The sequence below is a fragment of the Mustela nigripes genome, chromosome 7, assembly GCF_022355385.1.
Source record: "Mustela nigripes isolate SB6536 chromosome 7, MUSNIG.SB6536, whole genome shotgun sequence".
In the NCBI taxonomy this organism is placed as follows: domain Eukaryota; kingdom Metazoa; phylum Chordata; class Mammalia; order Carnivora; family Mustelidae; genus Mustela; species Mustela nigripes.
In genome coordinates, this window is record NC_081563.1 from 118,697,194 (window position 1) to 118,714,981 (window position 17,788).

The 17,788-nt window shown below is 51.5% G+C and overlaps 1 protein-coding gene across 3 annotated transcripts in view; it reads right to left on the minus strand.

Moving 5' to 3' along the window:
• The window catches only part of MTCL2 (microtubule crosslinking factor 2), a 67,758-nt gene that overhangs the window by 34,070 nt on the left and 15,900 nt on the right, over positions 1 to 17,788 (minus strand). For all 3 annotated transcript variants that reach the window (XM_059406963.1, XM_059406962.1, XM_059406964.1), the window contains exons 2-3: positions 14,468 to 14,692; positions 8,140 to 8,298 (exon numbers count right to left, since the gene is read on the minus strand). In XM_059406963.1, coding sequence (XP_059262946.1) covers positions 8,140 to 8,298; positions 14,468 to 14,692 — 384 coding nt within the window. The remainder of the gene's footprint in view (positions 1 to 8,139; positions 8,299 to 14,467; positions 14,693 to 17,788) is intronic.

The window sequence follows — 17,788 nt, forward strand, 5'->3', positions numbered from 1 at the left end:
TAGTGGGTTAAGCCTCTGCCTTCGGCTCAGGTCATGATCTCAGGGTCCTGGAATCGAGCCCCACATCGGACTCTCTGCTTGGCAGGGAGTCTGCTTCTCCCTCTCTCTCTGCCTTCCTTTCTGCCTATCTGTGATCTCTTTCTATCAAATAAATAAATAAAATCTAAAAAAAAAAAAAAAAAAAAGGAATGAAATCCTACCATGCCTAACACCATTAAAAAGGAAGGACAGGAGTGGGATTTCCTGACATAGTAAAGTCTCTGGGACATCTGGATAAGGAAAAGAAGGAACCCGTGCAACAAAACCCACAACCCAAATGTCCACCAACTGACAAATGGACAAAATGTGGTATATCCACACGCGGAGTATCATCGCTCACCCACCGAAAATAACGAAGGACTCGTACTTGATACCATATGTGTGTATCCTGAAAACAGCACGCTAAGTGAAGGAAGCCAGTCCCAAAAAGCCACACAATGTAGGATACCATTTACATAAAATGTCCACAGTAGGCAAATCCACAATGATAGAGAGCAGATCAGTGGTTGCCCAGGGCTGGGCGTGGCCCCCCCAGTGGCTGGGGAGAGACTGTTGATGGGCTTGGGGTTCTGGACGGAGAAAGTGGTGAAGGTTGTTCAGCTCTGAATAGTCTACAAAACCACTGAACTGTACATTTTAAAAAGATGAACTTTATCGTATGTGAATTATATCTCAATAAAGCTGTTATAAAAAGGAAAAACCTAGAGCATGTTACCATTGTTAGAGAAATAGGGTGTGTGTGTGTGTGTGTGAGAAGAACATACTGTGTGTGTGTGTGTGTGTGTGTGTGTGTGTGTGTGCGCGCGCGCGCTCTCGCAAAGAACATACCCCACCCAGGCTGTTCACAATGAGAATAAAGCAAACTTACACTTGGCTCTGTCTTACCCCACATTTGTGGAGGGTGGGGGAGACACAGTCCTCCAGCTTTTTCTTTAAGACTTTTTTCTCATTCCAAAATAGTTTTAAAAATAAATTAATATAGAAAAATACCTCACTGTAAATCTACACAACAGTGACAATCAGAAGTCCCCCCCCACCCCCGCCCTGGCCCTGTCATTCTCTCCCCAACCTGAGGGTGACCACAGCAGCCAGAGAGTTAGAGCTCCTTCTTGACCTTTGGCTCTGTGTTTAAATACTGAAATAGACGGTGCTCTTTTAGACTTTTCTTTCCTTCCTATGTTTACTTGACTCTGTGATCTCTGATTTTTATAATAAGCACCTCAGGCAGAAGAAAACCCCAACCACCCAGCATTTTTAAGAAGTTTGTGTTCATGCTACATTATTCTACACGTTACAGAAACCATGGATACAATATAATCCCATCTTTATTTTCTAAAAATACACAGAGAAATACACATTGTGTGAACACGGAGAAAGGCTAAAAAGACACAAACCAACCTGCTAACCACGGGTTAAGCTGGGTCAGGAGCAGAATTGAAGGAGGTGGTTAAGAGAGGCTTCCCTTCTCATTTTTTATGTAGGGTTATTATTATTTCTATTATTTTTTTAGATAACACATTCACATTATTCAAGCTTCAAAAACCACAAAAATGGGGGAATTTGGGGGCAATGTAAGAGATCTAAGCTTTCAGTTATGGACTGAATAGGTCTCTGGGATGAAAGGTACAGCACAGGATATAGTCGATGGTGTTGTAACAGGGCTGCATGGTGACGGACGGCAGCTACACCTATGGTAAGGACAGCAAAATGTGCAGACTTGTTCAATCACTATGTCGTACACCTGATACCAATGTCACGTTGTGCGTCAACTACACTTTAAAAAAAAAATCACAAAAAGGAACAAAGTGAGCCCAAGTCCCCAGTTCTTCTGCCCAAGGCAACCAATACCACTGGGGTCAGATGTACCCTTAGTGGTAGGCTGGGCCCGCCCTGATGTGCTTTTGTAGTGATATTTTTGCTTCACTGAGCACTTCTGTTAGAAGGGAAAAAAATGCATCAAGACCTGTACATTGCAATATGTGTGTGCATGTAAGAAGAGAAATGTTTTGGAAGTATATGCCCCTGCCACCCAAATAATAATTTGATAATTACTCAGAGTAACTCCCCCTGAATACTGGATTACAGGTGAATTTTTCCTTCTTATGACTTACTTATATTTTCTATTAGTCTTCCTCTAACCTGTCGGGTGGAGGGAAGAAAATCATAGTGAGAAGTTTTTTACATACTGTCCCAAGAAAAGTCCCTGGACACCTCTCCAACTGGCAGACAGTACACTTTGAGTACCATGAACCTCCCATGTAACCTCACTGGGAAGGGAGGGCAGTGGGCAGAGACGAGGGGCCAGAGCGGGAAACACTTTCAGGAACAGAGGGACTACAGCCTTTTCTGGTTAGAACTGACCCTCCCTCTCCCCCCTCCCAAGCCATTTGGGCTCCCACACTACCCTTCAGCTCTGGAGGGAAAACAAGGCAGGCTCACAGAGCACAAAGACCTCCTTCCCTCTGCAGGGCAGCAGCTGGCCAGGCGGCCTGGGGGGCTGCGGTGCCCCTTGAGGGAGCCAGGGCCTGTCAGAGCCCCTTTGTGGAGCCCCCAGGGGCAGATGTTCTGGCCCCAGGCCTCAGGAGAGTGGGAAGAAAGGGGCAAGGAGGGACAAGTCGCAGCCACCAACAAGAATGCCTGTCTCTAAGTGACGGACCCCAAGGGCACATTCTTTGGCCTGCAAACATCAGGGACTTCCCCACAGACCAGCAGCAACTCACAAGACCATCTCTGAGCAGCCAGGGTAGGGCGTTTCAGCATCCTTGGTCTAATTTCTCCTGCTAGGAGCACAGCCTATGTCCTGCCTCATCTTTCTCTCTAGTAGACTGGGTCCCCTGCATGTCCAGGCCGCACAAAGAAGCTGCCTGAGCTCAGCTCTGGAGGGGCCCCTGTGCTCCAATGCCTTCCCTGCTCCCATGCTGCCAGGAAACAGAGACCAACCTTCAAGGAATAAAAATGAACCTGCTGCCAAAACAGCTGGGCAGATTTTCACCAAATATGGAGGGGATGCTTGAAAGGGTCTCACTGAAAACACAGACAGCACTGTGCGTGCAAAATTTACTCTAGAGGGGGCCTGCGGTGGGGGTGTGTCTTGAAGACTGAGGCAGCTAGGGGCCACGCGGCTCCGCGCTAAGGGGAGACCATCTGGGGGAAGGAAGCAAAGACTGGCTTAGACATGAGCCTCATGTCAGAAGTCACGGGGACTCACACTGACAACGGCAGGCACGATTTGCAATGTAACTGCTCCTTATCCGGGCAAGTGGCAGCTTGCTATAGACCCCGCCTTGCTAAGGGCAGCAGAAATGTGTTCTTTAAGGTAAATGGGACTGCAGACCCAGAGCCAGCCAGCAGTTTGAAAGGGTGATGAGGATCTCCAGCATTTACCAAGCCCTTCCCCTCCGCTAAGCACCTCAACCTGCTCATCCCTGAGAAGCAGGCACGCATATTCCTGTTTTATAAAAGAACGAACCAAGCCCTGGGACAGTTACACGATTGGCCCAGCAGCACAGTCACTGGCAAGTGAGTGGCAACATGAACGCCAGCATTCAAACTCAGGCCCGTGTGACCCCAAATTCGAGCCTGACCCGCACCACACAAACCACGGCCTGGATGCATCAGATGACACCGCCAGCAGAACCCAGCGTTGAACCTGGGTGATGTGATGCCAAGGTCAGCGCCCTGTCTACCCCATCAGAGTGGGAATCGGGGTAAGAAGCCGGTGCCAGAGACAGAGGGGCTCCCTCCCTGCAGTTAGCAGCCCCTTTAGAGGCTCTGAAAACACAGCGGGTCCTAGGGAGGTCCCTGGACAGGGTGAGGAAAGCGGGGCAGCACCCAAGAGTTGGGGTGACTTTGGGAGATAGAGTTCTGGGTTGGAAGCCCATCTTTGTCTTTTCCTAGTCCCATCTACATGCAGCAGTCCACTCCTGGGTATACACCCAGGAGCGCTAAACCCGGATCTTGTACAAAACCCGTGTGCAAATGTACGGAGCAGCATTCCTTCTACTAGTCCGAAGGCGGAAACAACCCAAAGGTCCATCAACTGATGAGTGGACACACAAAATGTCTATCTATACAATGGATTATTATTTGACCATAAAAGGAATTAAGTACTGACACATACTTCAACCCAGATGAACCTTGAAAACCTGATGTTGCGTGAAAAAAGCCAGTCATAAAGCATCACCTATCACAGCATTCCATTCGTATGAAATGTCCAGGACAGGCAAATCCAGAGCCACCGTGGAGATTAGTGGTTGCCAGGGGCTGGAGGGCAGGGGGGAATGAGGAGTGACTGCTAACGGGTACGGGCTTTCTTTCAGGGACAATGGAAATATTCTAGAGTTAGATCATGGTGATGGACGTACAACACCATGAATACATTAAAAACCATTAAATTTGGGGCACCTGGGTGGCTCAGTGGGTTAAAGCCTCAGCCTTCAGCTTGGGTCATGATTTCAGGATCCTGGGATAGAGCCCTACATCCGGCTCTCTGCTCACCAGGAAGCCTGCTTCCCTCTCTCTCTCTGCCTGCCTCTCTGCCTACTTGTGATCTTTCTCTCTGTCAAATAAATAAATAAAATCTTTAAAAAAACCCAAAAAACCAAAAAATCAAAACCGTTAAATTTGACATTTTTAAATGGTGACTTTTATAGAATGTGAATTTTTTTTTTTTAAGATTTTTTATTTATTTACTTGACAGACAGAGATCACAAGTAGGCAGAGAGGCAGGCAGAGAGAGAGAAGAAGCAGGCTCCCCGAGGAGCAGAGAGCCTGATGTGGGGCTCGATCCCAGGACCCTGGGATCATGACCTGAGCTGAAAGCAGAGGCTTTAACCCACTGAGCCACCCAGGTGCTCCTATAGAATGTGAATTATGATTAAAATACTGTCGAGAAGAGTAGCACCTATAAAATGAGGATAACAGCTCTAGGTATGTTGAGAGGCCGTTGGTGTGGCGCCTGGTACAGAGCAAGCACTCGGACACAGCCACTATATTCTAATACATCATGTCAACACTCATACTGGCTTTCTGCCTAAAACTCGAGAATGATACTGGACGAGGGGGAGGCTGCTGTTACAATTCTTAAGCCGCAGCCCAGCTGGGCAACGGTGCCACTGCAGAGGACGTGTGGGGCTGGCCACCCTCCCTTCTCTCCAGCGAAGAGTGATCTCCATGGGAACCACATCAGCTCAGGCCAGGGGCTCCTGTTCCCAGCTGGGTGACAGTATCGCCACAGCAACCTGTCAGGATGGCAAAGGCAGAGCTGGATGATGGGACTCCAGCAGCTCTGGCAGAATGGCTAAGGGACCCTCAACTCCATGGAAACCATGTCAGGAAGGAGGAGGGGAAGGGGAGCAGGCAATCAGCAAATAAGCACAGGGCCACGCCCCCTTTCCCAGATCCCAACAAGCCAAGGGGCATGTCCGGGAGGGCCAGACCTGCCTTGCTGACATTGCCTTCCTAGGGGAACTGAACCGGTATTTCTTGAGCACCTACTGCCCAGCACCACGCAGCCCCATATGGGGTTCTTTACATGCTTGACTGTATTTCAAACTTCACAAATAATCCCCCACCCAAATCCACCTAACTACAGCACTAATTAAAAGAACATGAAGCAAACTCATTTTCTTTCCTGTGCCATTCCCACCATCTCTCACTCCTTAGTTCAGGGGATTTTCCTCCACGCCTCTGCCATGCATTTGCACGTACACATGCCCCAAAACCAGTCTGCTCTGTATGCCTTTTCAAAATACTTAGTGGGACTGCACTATATAAATATATATACACACACAGCTCTCTAACTTTCTTTTCTTATTAGATATCTTTCAGCACTAGTACTTACATATCTACCTTCTTTTTTTTTTTGTTTAACTGTGCTAACATATACATAGCATGAAATTTACCATTTCTAGTCATTTTCAAGGATACATTTCAGTGGCACTAGGTGCATTCGCTTTGCCAAGCAACCACTATTCATCTCTAGAACTTTTTTATTATCCTAAACTGAAACTCTATACCCACTGAATACCAATTCCCCACTCCCTCCTCTCTCCAGCACCTGGCTACCTCTACCCTGCTTTCTGCCTCCATGAATTTGGACTACCCTACATATGTCCTATACTTGGAACCATCTAATACTGGTCCATTGGTGGCTGGCTTATGTCACTTAGCATCATGTCTTCAAGGTTCATCCATGGTGTAGCATGTGTGAGAATTTCATTCCTTTTCAAAGCTTACCAAGAGTCTACTGTATATATATATATATACACTGATGGCCATTTGGGTTGCTTCTACTTTTCGCCTATCATGAATATTGTTGCTCAGAACAGAGGGGTACAAATATCTGTTCAGGTCCCTGCTTTCAGTTCTTTGGGGCACAGATCCCAAAGTGGAATTGCTGGCTCATATAATAATAATTGCATATTTAATTTGTTCAGGAATTGCCATACTACTTTATTCTTTTTAACTTCTTCATAGGGTTCTATGGTTACTCAATCTGTCATAAACAACCTCATGGGCTGGGTACTGTTATTATCCTAATATCAAACGGAGAAACGAAAACTTAGAGGGGATGTGGCTTCTGCTAAGGAAGGGGGCGCTGAAGTCAGGCAACCTGTCCCTCTCTGGGCCTCAGTTTCCTCTCCTTTACAATAGAAACACGCTGAGTTGGAGCGCCTGGGTGGCTCAGTCAGTTAAGTTTCCGACTCTTGATTTTGGCTCGGGTCATCATCTCAGGGTCATGTGCTCAGTGAGGAGTCTGCTTCTCAACCTCTGCCCCTCCCCCTGATAACACACACACTCTCTCCAAAATAAATAAATTAATCTTTAAAAAACAAAAAAGACACATGCTAAGCTTCAAGGCACTCTCTGAAACTCTCTCCCCTTTTCACTATCAAGGGTGGCAGCACTGAGATGTGTGAAGAGGGCCCCTGTGCTGTGGGCCAGACCACAGGGCGGGAGGGGCGGGAAGGTCAGGGAGCAGGAGGCTGCCTGAGGGAGGGGACCTCCCCCCTGGCCCTTAGCAGCAAATGCCCTCTGTCTCTACACTGAGAAGCTACTGGCACGTCACACCAACACGCCCAGAGGAAGGGTAGCCGGAGAACTGTTCTGGCCTCAGGGCTGTGGTGTTCCAGTCCTGGAACACTGACATGCTTGCCCTCGGAGAAGGTGAGGAGTGCCCTAGAACAATGTACAATCCCAGGACACCCTCATGCGCAGCCAGACAGCTGAGGCCCAGCTGTGCCTCTGTGGTCAGAAGGTGCCCAGAGCCGTTGGGAACACAGACCCCTGATTCTAGAGGATTCTAGGCCCTAGGCATCACCTAGGCGGATGGCTTTCAAGAGGCATTCTACAGAGCCCCTGGGCCGCGTGCAACCTGAGGACATCTCTCTTTCTCTCAGGGGCTGTTTCCTCATCCAAAAATGCGTACAATCACAACTTCACTGGGCCTTTATGAAATTGTTGAGGGGAAAAGTGTCTAGCACGGTACTTAACACGCCACATGCCCAACACAAAGCAGAAGACAGTAAGTACGTATAAGTGGAAGGACTCACATGAGCAAAGCCAGAGAGGCTGGTGCCTGGGGGCCATATTTCAGGAAGCATCTAACGTCCTAACATCTGTGCTGAGACACCGGCCAGAGGCTCGGCCCCAGCACTGCCTCACACCAAATGGCAGCCCCTAAATCACGTCCACACAAGTTACAGTGAGTCCTCAAGACTGGGGGCATCCTTGTCCTGTTCTGTAGGTGAGGAAACTGAGGCAGAGGGCCAGGCCCCACGCTGGGCACCGTGGAGTGCTTCCCGGTTAATCCTCCCACAGCTGCGGTTCTTAGGTGGATGACTGTCTCCTTCATTGGCCTATGGGCTCCTGGAGGACAGGAATCAGTGTCTTTCATTCACCACTGTGCCCTCAGCGTCTGGGACACAGCGCACACAGCAGTACTTGGGAAATGTGTGTTGCAGGAATGAACGCATGAATAAGCTCTGCCAGTTACAGGCTTAACTGTGCAGACACAGCGGTTCAGAGCCCCGGCTGGGTGGGGCTGGCATGCGCCCACCTGCTCCGACCTGGCCCTGCCTGGGACGGACGGGTCCTCACCTCTCTCGGCCGTTCCAGCTCCGTCTGCAGCACCTGCTTGGCCAGCTCGGTCTCGATGAGCCGCTGCCGGAGCTCCTCGTTCTCCTCCTCCAGCCGCGCCCGTTTCTTCTCCACCGCCTCTAGCTCCTTATGCAGCCGCACGGAGATGTCCTTAGAGACCTGCGCAAGGGTGGGTGATGAGCAGGGACCCCACCCCGCCCCGTTCCGCTGGGCCCCATTCCGCCCTGCCCCGCCTTGGCTGCAAAGCAACCCCCCAGCAGACAGGGTCTCTCACCACTTCCACTTAGCAGATGAGAAAACCGAGGCACAGAGAAGTCAGTAGAGGGTAGGGGGGTCACACAACCAGAAAAGAGCAGAAGCAAAACCCAAACGCAGGCACCCTGTGCTCCCAGTGTCTATAACACAGTTCAGGCCCCAGGAAGCTGGGAAGACCCTGCCTGTTCTTAAGCAAGGCCTTCTCCATTATCCAGCACATTCGGTGTTTCCAATTCTCACAAGAGCCTGTGGCAGGGCCAGCTCATTTTAAAGGAAGGGAAGTCAGCTGGAGTGGAAACCAGAGCAAGACGGACAGCCCCCAGAGGCATCCGAATCCCACTGCTGCCACCAACCAGCACGTGATCCTGGGCAAACCATTTCCCCACCCTGTGCCTCAGTTTCCTTAACTGCAAAATGGGTGTAGTAACAGTGGCAGCCTCACGGGCCCAGCAGGAGGACTGAATCAGCAATTGCACAAAACACCTCGGCCCTGGGCCAGCACAGCGAGTGCTGGGGGAGTGCTCAGGCCGAAGCTCAGAGAGGGGCAGGACTTGCTGGAAGTCATGATGTGACCCTGAGGCTGGTTTCCAATTGTCTGGGATATAGAACATACTCTAAATGACAAAGGCTGGGCGTGGGTCCAAGTCATCCCTACAGAAAGGAACTAACAGAGCTGCAAATGCCAATCCTGGTGCCAGGGCTCTGCAGCAAAGCACCCCATTTCCTCAAGGACACCCTGAGGGTCAAAGGCCAGGAAAGGGGAGCGCCTGGAGGTGTGGTAGGGTCCTCTGAGCCGGTAAGTCCCAACTACCCCTGAGCCATCCAGGCACTATCATTTGTCAAAAACCTACCATGTGCCAGATTCATGCACCTTTACCCCAATTCTGTGTGAGGCTCGCTGCCTAAGTGACCTGACTCGGGGTCATGCCAAGGCAGGGTAAGCTGAGCTAGAGGGAGCCCCTAGAATCTGCCTGAGAGGCCAACGTGGCCAGGCTCTGGAGGCGTCCGAGGGCTTTGCCAGCAAGAGGTATGTAAGGGGCAGACAGCCCAGCGCCCCAGGCCTGCCAGTCTCGGAAACAGCAGGGGAAGAGGGCCTCCTCCACGCCGGAAGCGAAGAGGGCCCTCCCTGCCTCTGCCCTCTGCCTGGACCCAGGCCCAGCTCGGCATGGACCCACTGGCAGTGTGAGAGACAGGCCAGGAAAAACAACGGCCAGAAAGGAAATTCAGCCCTGCCTCCCCCTCCCTCTGTTGCCCACTGCCGCACTCTGCCTCTGAAGATCTCCAAGGATGGCCAGAATCTTTCCCTGTCCACATCGTGGGGTGAGCAACCCGTTAGTATCAGAACAAGAACTTGGCAGGTGGGTAGAACTACACTGAGTCCGATTCCAGCACTTTCGGTGTGGACACCCATGGCAAGTTTAATGACACATTTGAAGTCTCAGTGTGGTCACTGGTAAGCAGAGCTATTACTCCCGGGGCCGCTGTGAGGAACACATGACACAGCTCCTGGGCTGGTGGCTGGAACATGGAGAAATGCAATTTTTTAATGCCCTCTGCCCTCTGCCTGGACCCAGGCCCAAACATCACTGCTTCACCTCCGTGCACTCGTTTTGTTGGACTGGGCCCAATACCCCACAGCCTCACTCTGGAGTTTGGTGTCAGGATTTTTGCTGAAAGTGTTCAGTCCCAGGCTCCTGGCTATGGTCCTCAGTTTGGGGCTATTAGGTCACCCAGAAGCCCCTGTCCTGATGAATATCCCATTCATTCATTCATTCATTCACCCTGCTGAGACCATGGAGGCAGGAGTGGGTGGCACAGAGATGAAGGCCCCGGATCGCACCTGGGCTCCTCCACATCCCCATGTCCCAGCAGCAGGGCATGGTCTGGCACACGCTAGTGCCCGGTAAACGCTGGTGGGAGAACAAACAAATTCAAGGTTCCAAAAAGTGAAAAGAGAGGGAAATGAAGGAGTGAATGGCTGTTGTACCTCCCCTAACTTGACTAGGGATGCTCCCCTCAATCAGCCACTCCACCCATTGTCCAGGGAGGGCCGTGTCCCTGACTGGTGTGAGGGCTTCTCTCCTAACTGTGCTCCCACTTGGGGCCAGCTCCTCTCCACTGAGGGATTGCTCCATCCCCACCATGGCCTCAACCAGGGAGGCAACACTCTCCACCAAGAAGTCATGATCTGTGCAGATTCCTGGGTCCTCTTGGGTTCATAAATGACTGTATTGATTTCACCCCTTCCATGAGTCCCCAGCCTCCTTCCGCCCCATTCTCCGCAGGATCCGCAGGATCTCCTTCCCCATTTATTCCCCACCCCCGGGGATTGCTATGTGGAGAACGTCCAACCCCAGGCAACTTACAGGATTCCAGTGTGAACAAAACAGCCCTTAATTTCAGGTCTCACAGGACCCTGTGCCCCCAGCAGAGGCCCACAGAAGCGAAGACCATGGTAGCCTGGAGGGCAGGAGTCTGGTGGTCTCTGCCTGTCCCTTCCTCTCTCTGAGCCTCAGTGGCATTGCGTGCTATCACCTCTCATGGGTGATTTATAGAATTAATTCTCACAGGGCGCCTGGGAGGCTCAGTCATTAGGCGTCTGCCTTCAGCTCAGGTCACGATCCCAGGATCCTGAGATCAAGCCCCACATCAGGCTCCCTGCTTGACAGGAAGCTTGCTTTCCAAACTCTCCCATTCCCCCTGCTTGTGTTCCTGCTCTCGCTGTCTCTCTGTCAGTTACATAAATAAAATGATAAAAAAAAAAAAAAAAAAAAGAATCAGCTCTCACTTCCTGACACCACATTAGGAAGGGCTTTATGATTCCCATTCTGACGTGCAAAAAGGAAAGGTCACCTGCCCAAGGTCACATGGCTAGGAAGCTACAGAAATAAGGTTTGAAATCTGGTGGGTCAACTCTAGGGTCCTGCTCTCCACCTGACCCTGTTGCTGGCCCCAAGCTTGAAGACATCATGTTAATATCTGTACTCAAAGTATTAGTAATAAGCCCCGCAGAGGGTTCATGGACTCATGTGCTTACAGGGCCCCACCTGCTTGTCTCATTCCATTCTCGGACAATCCTCCCAACTATTCCCAGGGCAGGGGGCTGAGATACTATGGGAGGTGAAGCAGCTGCAGCTTCCGGACACCAGGGCAAACCCCCAAAGCGCACACAATGTGCTCAGCCATGAGGTCACTGTTTACAGCGCTGAGGCCGGGCTCCTGCCAGAAGCAACCAGCAGCCTCCAGGCCACGGCCCCCCCTGCTCACTGGGCCTCTTGGCTCATGGGCGTCCCTGTCCCTGTCACTCTGAATCCTCAGGGAGGGGGAATGGGAGGTAGGGCCTGGGAATGTGCACTATGGACAAGCCCGCCAGAGGATTCTAATCCACAAAGGCCGGCTGAGATTCTGGCATCCCCTTCCCTGCCCTTACCCCCTACTGCCTTCTAGGTTCTTCTCCTGAACATTAACACTACAACCAATATTTGTTCCTTTGCTGGGTAAGCACCCCGCACGAGATTTGGGGGCCAGCACTGTCTTTACTTGAGCCATTTTGTTTTAACCTCACAAAAATCTCTATAGGTAGGGCGCCTTGGGTGGCTCAGTGGGTTAAAACCTCTGCCTTCAGCTAAGGCTGTGGTCCTGGGATAGAGTCCCGCATCGGGCTCTCTGCTCATTGGGGAGCCCTGCTTCTTCCTCTCTCTCTGCCTGGCTCTCTGCCTCCTTTGATCTCTGCCTATAAAATAAATAAATAAAACCTTAAAAAAAAATCTCTATAGGTAGAATCTAGTTTTATCTCCATTTTCCACAAGGGGAAACTGAGGCTCAGAGATGTGAAGGAGTGTTGCGAGGGCCACACACCAAGCAAGGGGGAGAGTGGGTCTTTGTCCCGCTGCCACCCTGCCTTCCCCATGCTGGGCAATGTTCCCACTGAGGCTCTGTGGGGCTGGCAGTCTGTGAAGACCACAGAGAGCCTGCTGGGGAGAGATACCAAGTTGTTTTTCAAGGCGCCCTCACCAATAACCTACCTGCTGGACAAAACCACTAGAACGGCAAAAGCCCTACAGATTTGGCTGCTCTCTGCCCCGTATGTAACAGAAGGGGAAACTGAGGCCCCCAAGAGGTGGCCCAATGCCAGTCCTGGCCTGGGCCAAGGAGCTGGCAGAGCAAGTCAGAGTTCCCCGGAATTCCCAGCTCTGGGGACCCTCCCCAGCTCGGCCGATCAAGCACTCCCAGGAGATACCACAATTCTAAGAACCCCCAAAGTGAATGAGAACAAGCCCAGCACGTGGGGTGTAGCACGGTGCCAGACCAGGCCTGCGGGGATGAGCTCAGAGCTGGCGCTGCAGGGGCGGGGAGAAGAGGGAATGAAGGGGCCAAGGTGGACGCTGATTGGCTAGTTCAAATCCCAACAGAAGGGGCGGCTTCCGTGCGCGGCAGCCAAGACCCCCTCCCACACGCACACCAGCTGCTCCGCACTCCGCCCAAGGAGGCGCTGGCCTGCCGGCCCAGTCGTCGATCATGATCATCGGTCCCTCCCTCATCTTTCTAAGGCTGACTCTTTGGTGTCCTAGCCCCAAATCCCCAACCATCCAGGCCCTAACTCTGCTTCGCCTGAACTTCCGCAGCTCTTCCTCTCCCTTGCCCCTTCCATCCAGTGACTGGAGTTTGAATATCTGCGTAACCATTTGGGGGGGGGGGGGTGCTGCGGGTCAGATAGCTTTAGCCTGGGAGACACACCCCTTCTGGGCTCAGTTTCCTCACCTGCACAGCCCACCCGTAATCCCCGCTGCGCACCTGCAAAGACAATGGGAAATGCGAGCCTGCCTAAGGGCTGGCGCTCACGGTTTACCTCTTGGCCCTTAAAGAGAGGGCTCCCTCCGCGGCTCCCTCCGCAGCCCCCACCCCACTACCGGCTCAGGCCTCAGTTCAGAAGTCAACCCTGCAGAAAGAGCCTGGCTGTGCCCCAGGCTGTACCCCCAGCTCCTGCAGCCCCTTGCTCACACTGGGCTGAGTTCTGAAAGTGGGGAGCTGGGTACACAGGCAGGGGCTTTCTCCTGGAGGTCCCTCCTGCTAGCCCCCAACCCATCAGCAGGGAGGAGAGGTCAGGCACCAGGAGGCTGATAAGCCTGCACCGTACCCACTACACACTGAGTGTCATGTGGCCTTGGACACAAGGTCCTTCCTTTCTCTGAGCCTCACTTTCCTCATCCAGAAAATGGGACTAATAATAACAGCTAACATTTTTTAGGGTTTATAGTGACATCTTACCTGTATTATCTCTTCTAACCCTCAGAGAACCCTGTGAGGCAGGGGCTGCTGGGATACCCATTTTATAGATGAGGAAACTGAAATTTAGGTGACCTGCTCCAAATCCCCAAATTAGGGCACTTTGGAGTCCAGATTTAAACCCTTATCCAATCCAGGCCTTCTTCACTACTCTCATTAGCACAATAAAGAAATCTCCACAGGGGCACTTGGATGGCTCAGCCTCTTGATCTCAGCTCAGCTCTTGATCTCAGAGTTGTGAGTTCAAGACTGGCATTGAGCTCCATGCTGGGCATGGAGCCTACTTAAAAATAAAATTTTAGGGGCGCCTGGGTGGCTCAGTGTATTAAAGCCTCTGCCTTTGGCTCAGGTCATGATCTCAGAGTCCTGGGATAGAGCCTCGCATCGGGCTCTTTGCTCGGCAGGGAGCCTGCTTCCCCCTCTCTCTCTGCCTGCCTCTCTGCCTACTTGTGATCTCTGTCAACTAAATAAACAAAATCTTTAAAAATAAATAAATAAATAAAATTGAATTAAATTAAACAAAACAAAACAAAGCAAAAGAAACCTCCCCAGCTGGTACAGGGACCACTCAGAGCCCAGCATGTGGCTGATACTCATAGTGGCCGCTGTGAGTAGGTTTCATATTTACAGTATTACTTTGGGACACCCCTGTCAGTTCACCAGGGACCCCCCACCCAATTTACAGATGAGGAAGATGAGGCCCAGAGAGGTGAGGTAACTTACTCAAGCACACACAAGGAGCTGACCTAGGCTCCACCGGGGTATTGGGAGAGGGCCTGAAGCTTACCTTGACATCCTGCTCCAGGCCCCGGATGAGCTCCCCATCCACCTGGCCAGTCTGTGCAGCCCGGAGGCTACGACGTTCAGCCTTGCGCAGCCGGTACTGCAGGATCCGGCAGGTCTTGCTGGCCTGGTCCAGCTGCTGTCGCAGCTCCTGCAGCTGGTACACGTCCTCCTCCATGTAGACGTCCCGCATCTCCAGCATCTCCGCGCGCAGCTCCTCGATCTCATCCTGCAAGGGGGGCCGGGTCGTCAGGTCACCAGGCGGCCCTGCACCACTGTCTACTGGTTTGAGCCACTGTCTACTGGTCTGAACGCAAGCCACCCCCAACACTCTCCTAGGCCCCTCGGGGGCCTGGGTGTGCGAGGCTGAGTAAGGCCCCCTCCCCAAACACGTCTGTGTCCTCATTCTCAGAACCCATGGATATGTTACCTTTATAGGGCAAAAGGGACTTCGCAAAGCGGATGAAGTTAAGGATCTCCAGACTGGGAGATCTTCCTGTATTCTCAGCAGCCCAATGTAATCACATGGGTTCTTGTAAGAGGGAGGCAGGGGATCAAAGTAGGAAGTGACGTGACAGAGGAGAGGTCAGATGGACATGCTCTGAAGATGGAGGAAGGGGCACGGAGAGGGGACTACAGGCCCCCTCTAGAAGCTGGAAAAGGGAGGAGATCCTCCCCCAGAGCCCTTTCATGTGGCCTCGCCAACGGAGTCCTGCCAACACCTCGATTTTCAGACTTCTAACCTCCAGAATGGAAGATAATAATCTTGGATTGTTTTAAGGCCCTCCATTGGTGGTAATTTGTTGCAGCAAGAGGAGCCTAACTGTGGGGCGCCTGGGTGGCTCAGTGGGTTAAGCCGCTGCCTTCGGCTCAGGTCATGATCTCGGGGTCCTGGGATCGAGTCCCGCATCGGGCTCTCTGCTCAGCAGGGAGCCTGCTTCCTCCTCTCTCTCTGCCTGCCTCTCTGCCTACTTGTGATCTGTCTCTGTCAAATAAATAAATAAAATCTTTAAAAAAAAAAAAAAGAGGAGCCTAACTGCTCTGGGGAAGCAGGGCAGACTCATTCGACAAGCATTTAGGGGTACCAACTAGGTGCCAGGCCCTGTGCCAAGCACAGGGGCAGGAAGGGACAATACTGACTGAGACCAATGGAGTCCCTCCTGTAGCTTCTGCATGGAGCCCCAGATCTCACTGGGGAGACACATGATAAGCCAACAAATCTTAAAAATCTGAATAAATGGCAAAAAACAAAAACCCCCACACCTAACTAACATGCTAGAGCACTGGGGAAAGGCTGTATTCCAGAACGTGGTCCGGGTAGCCATCTCCAAAGAAGGGACATCTGAGCTGAAGGAAGAAGAAGCTGACCCACAGCCAGCCAGCCAGGGAGAGATGTCTCTAGGCAGAGGGTCCAGTGTGTGCAAAAGCTCGGAGGCAGGACAGAGCTCGGGGTGTCAGAACACAGCAAGGTGGCTGGGGTAGTGAGAGGAGCGGAGGCTGGGGAAAGAGTGATTGGGGGTCGGCCATCTAGGGCCTTGAAAGGCCAAGTAAAAAGTCTGTGTTTGGGTTTTAAGTGGAGGGTGTTGGGGGATGACCTCACTTCCTCAGGGCAGCTCCTGACCACCTCTCTCACCGGCTCCCAGATGTCCCTCACTTCCTCTATGTCACCATGAGCATGTCTGAATTCTCTATTTAAGAGTCTGTCTCCCCTCTGGGAGTGTGAGCGTCTGGGGCACTGCCCCACGCCTACCCCCCGTCCCTGCTGTATCCCCCACACCCAGCATGGGCCTAGCACCCCACAGGTTCCCAACAAACATTAATTGAGTGAGCGCACACATGTGCAGTTAGATAAACAACCACAAAAAAGACATAACAACCTGAAACAATCATCAGACAGAGTGTAAGGGAGCAAGTGAGGCAACCCAGCAGGAGAAATGGATGATTATTATGTCTAATAACAAATGTGCTACAAAACTTGAGTCACAAATAGAAATAATATCTACTCTTAGTATGACTGAATGAATTAAATAAGATGGTAATTAAATAAGATGGTACACTAAAAAGAGAAACTGAGTCACAGGGGAGGAATGATCTGCCAAAGGCATCCCTGAGGGGCCAGAGAAAGGACCCAAGGGTGGTGCTGATGGGGGCAAGGAGGTGGGTCCAAGAAGCAAAAAGAACAACTCTGCAGGCCTTGGAGAGAGGCCACAATCCAGACAGTGTGTTCACCAGTGTCTCTACACCTTCCCTTCCCCCAAAGAAAATGGGTGGCTCCCACTGGGGGAAGGCCTGAGGTTGTCCAGTGCTCCCCAGAGACTAGGGGTGTTGGTTTAATTCAGGAGGAGGGTTAGAAAGCAGGCCAGTTCTCACCCCATCATCTCACCCCTTTCTCACAGGGTCCTGAACTCAGGAGAAGACAGAGGGGACAGGGATCTGGTTCTCCCAACGACAGACACAGTCCCGTTCCCACCATCGACCCAAGGACTTCATCCCCACTCGCCACCATGGCCTCTCCCCTAGGGATGGCTTCCACAGCAACCCCCAAAGTGGATGATTCTGCCTACACCAGCTGCGGAGGAAGGGTCACCTCAGTGGGATCCCATCTCCACCTCTATCCCAATACACACACAGACTCACTGCCACCATGCCAAATGGCCAGAACTAAAAGCGGCAAAAGAGGAAGTGGCACAGTCAATGATCACACCAGTCAAAAGAAATGAGGAAGTGAGGGGTCCACACGCCATTTCAGCTCATGGTTTAAGGAAGCATAGAGGAAACGGTACTCAGGAAGTATGGGCCAGTCAGCTAAACCCAAAGTCAGCCAGTCTCCAGATGAGCCCATGTTCAAATCCCCACCCTGCTATTTCCTAACATCTCACTTATTCTCCCTGAAGTCACATGGACAGGTGACGGGGAGGATATGGAGGTCTAAGTGGACCTAAAACTCAGGATGAACCCAGGGAAAGGGCAGAGAACATTAAAGCTCATAATGTTGGGTGGCATTAATAGAAGTATGACATTTAAGTTATGGGAGGTGACATCACTCAACACAGGAACACGTCCAAAGCACTGGAGTCAGTTTGGGGGGACCATTTATTTTGTTTACTTTTAAATAACTGATTTTTTCTATTTATAAAAGTAGATTATGATCATAGAGACAATTCTGAAAATACAGAAACCTAATTCCTCCCCCTGGTTCTAAGTCACACTGGCTCTCAAAGAGTGGTTCCTGGGCTTGAAGCATATAACCATCACTGGGGAACTTGACAGAAATTCTCAGGTCTCAACGGAGATCCACTGAATCAGAAACTCTGGGAGGGGACCC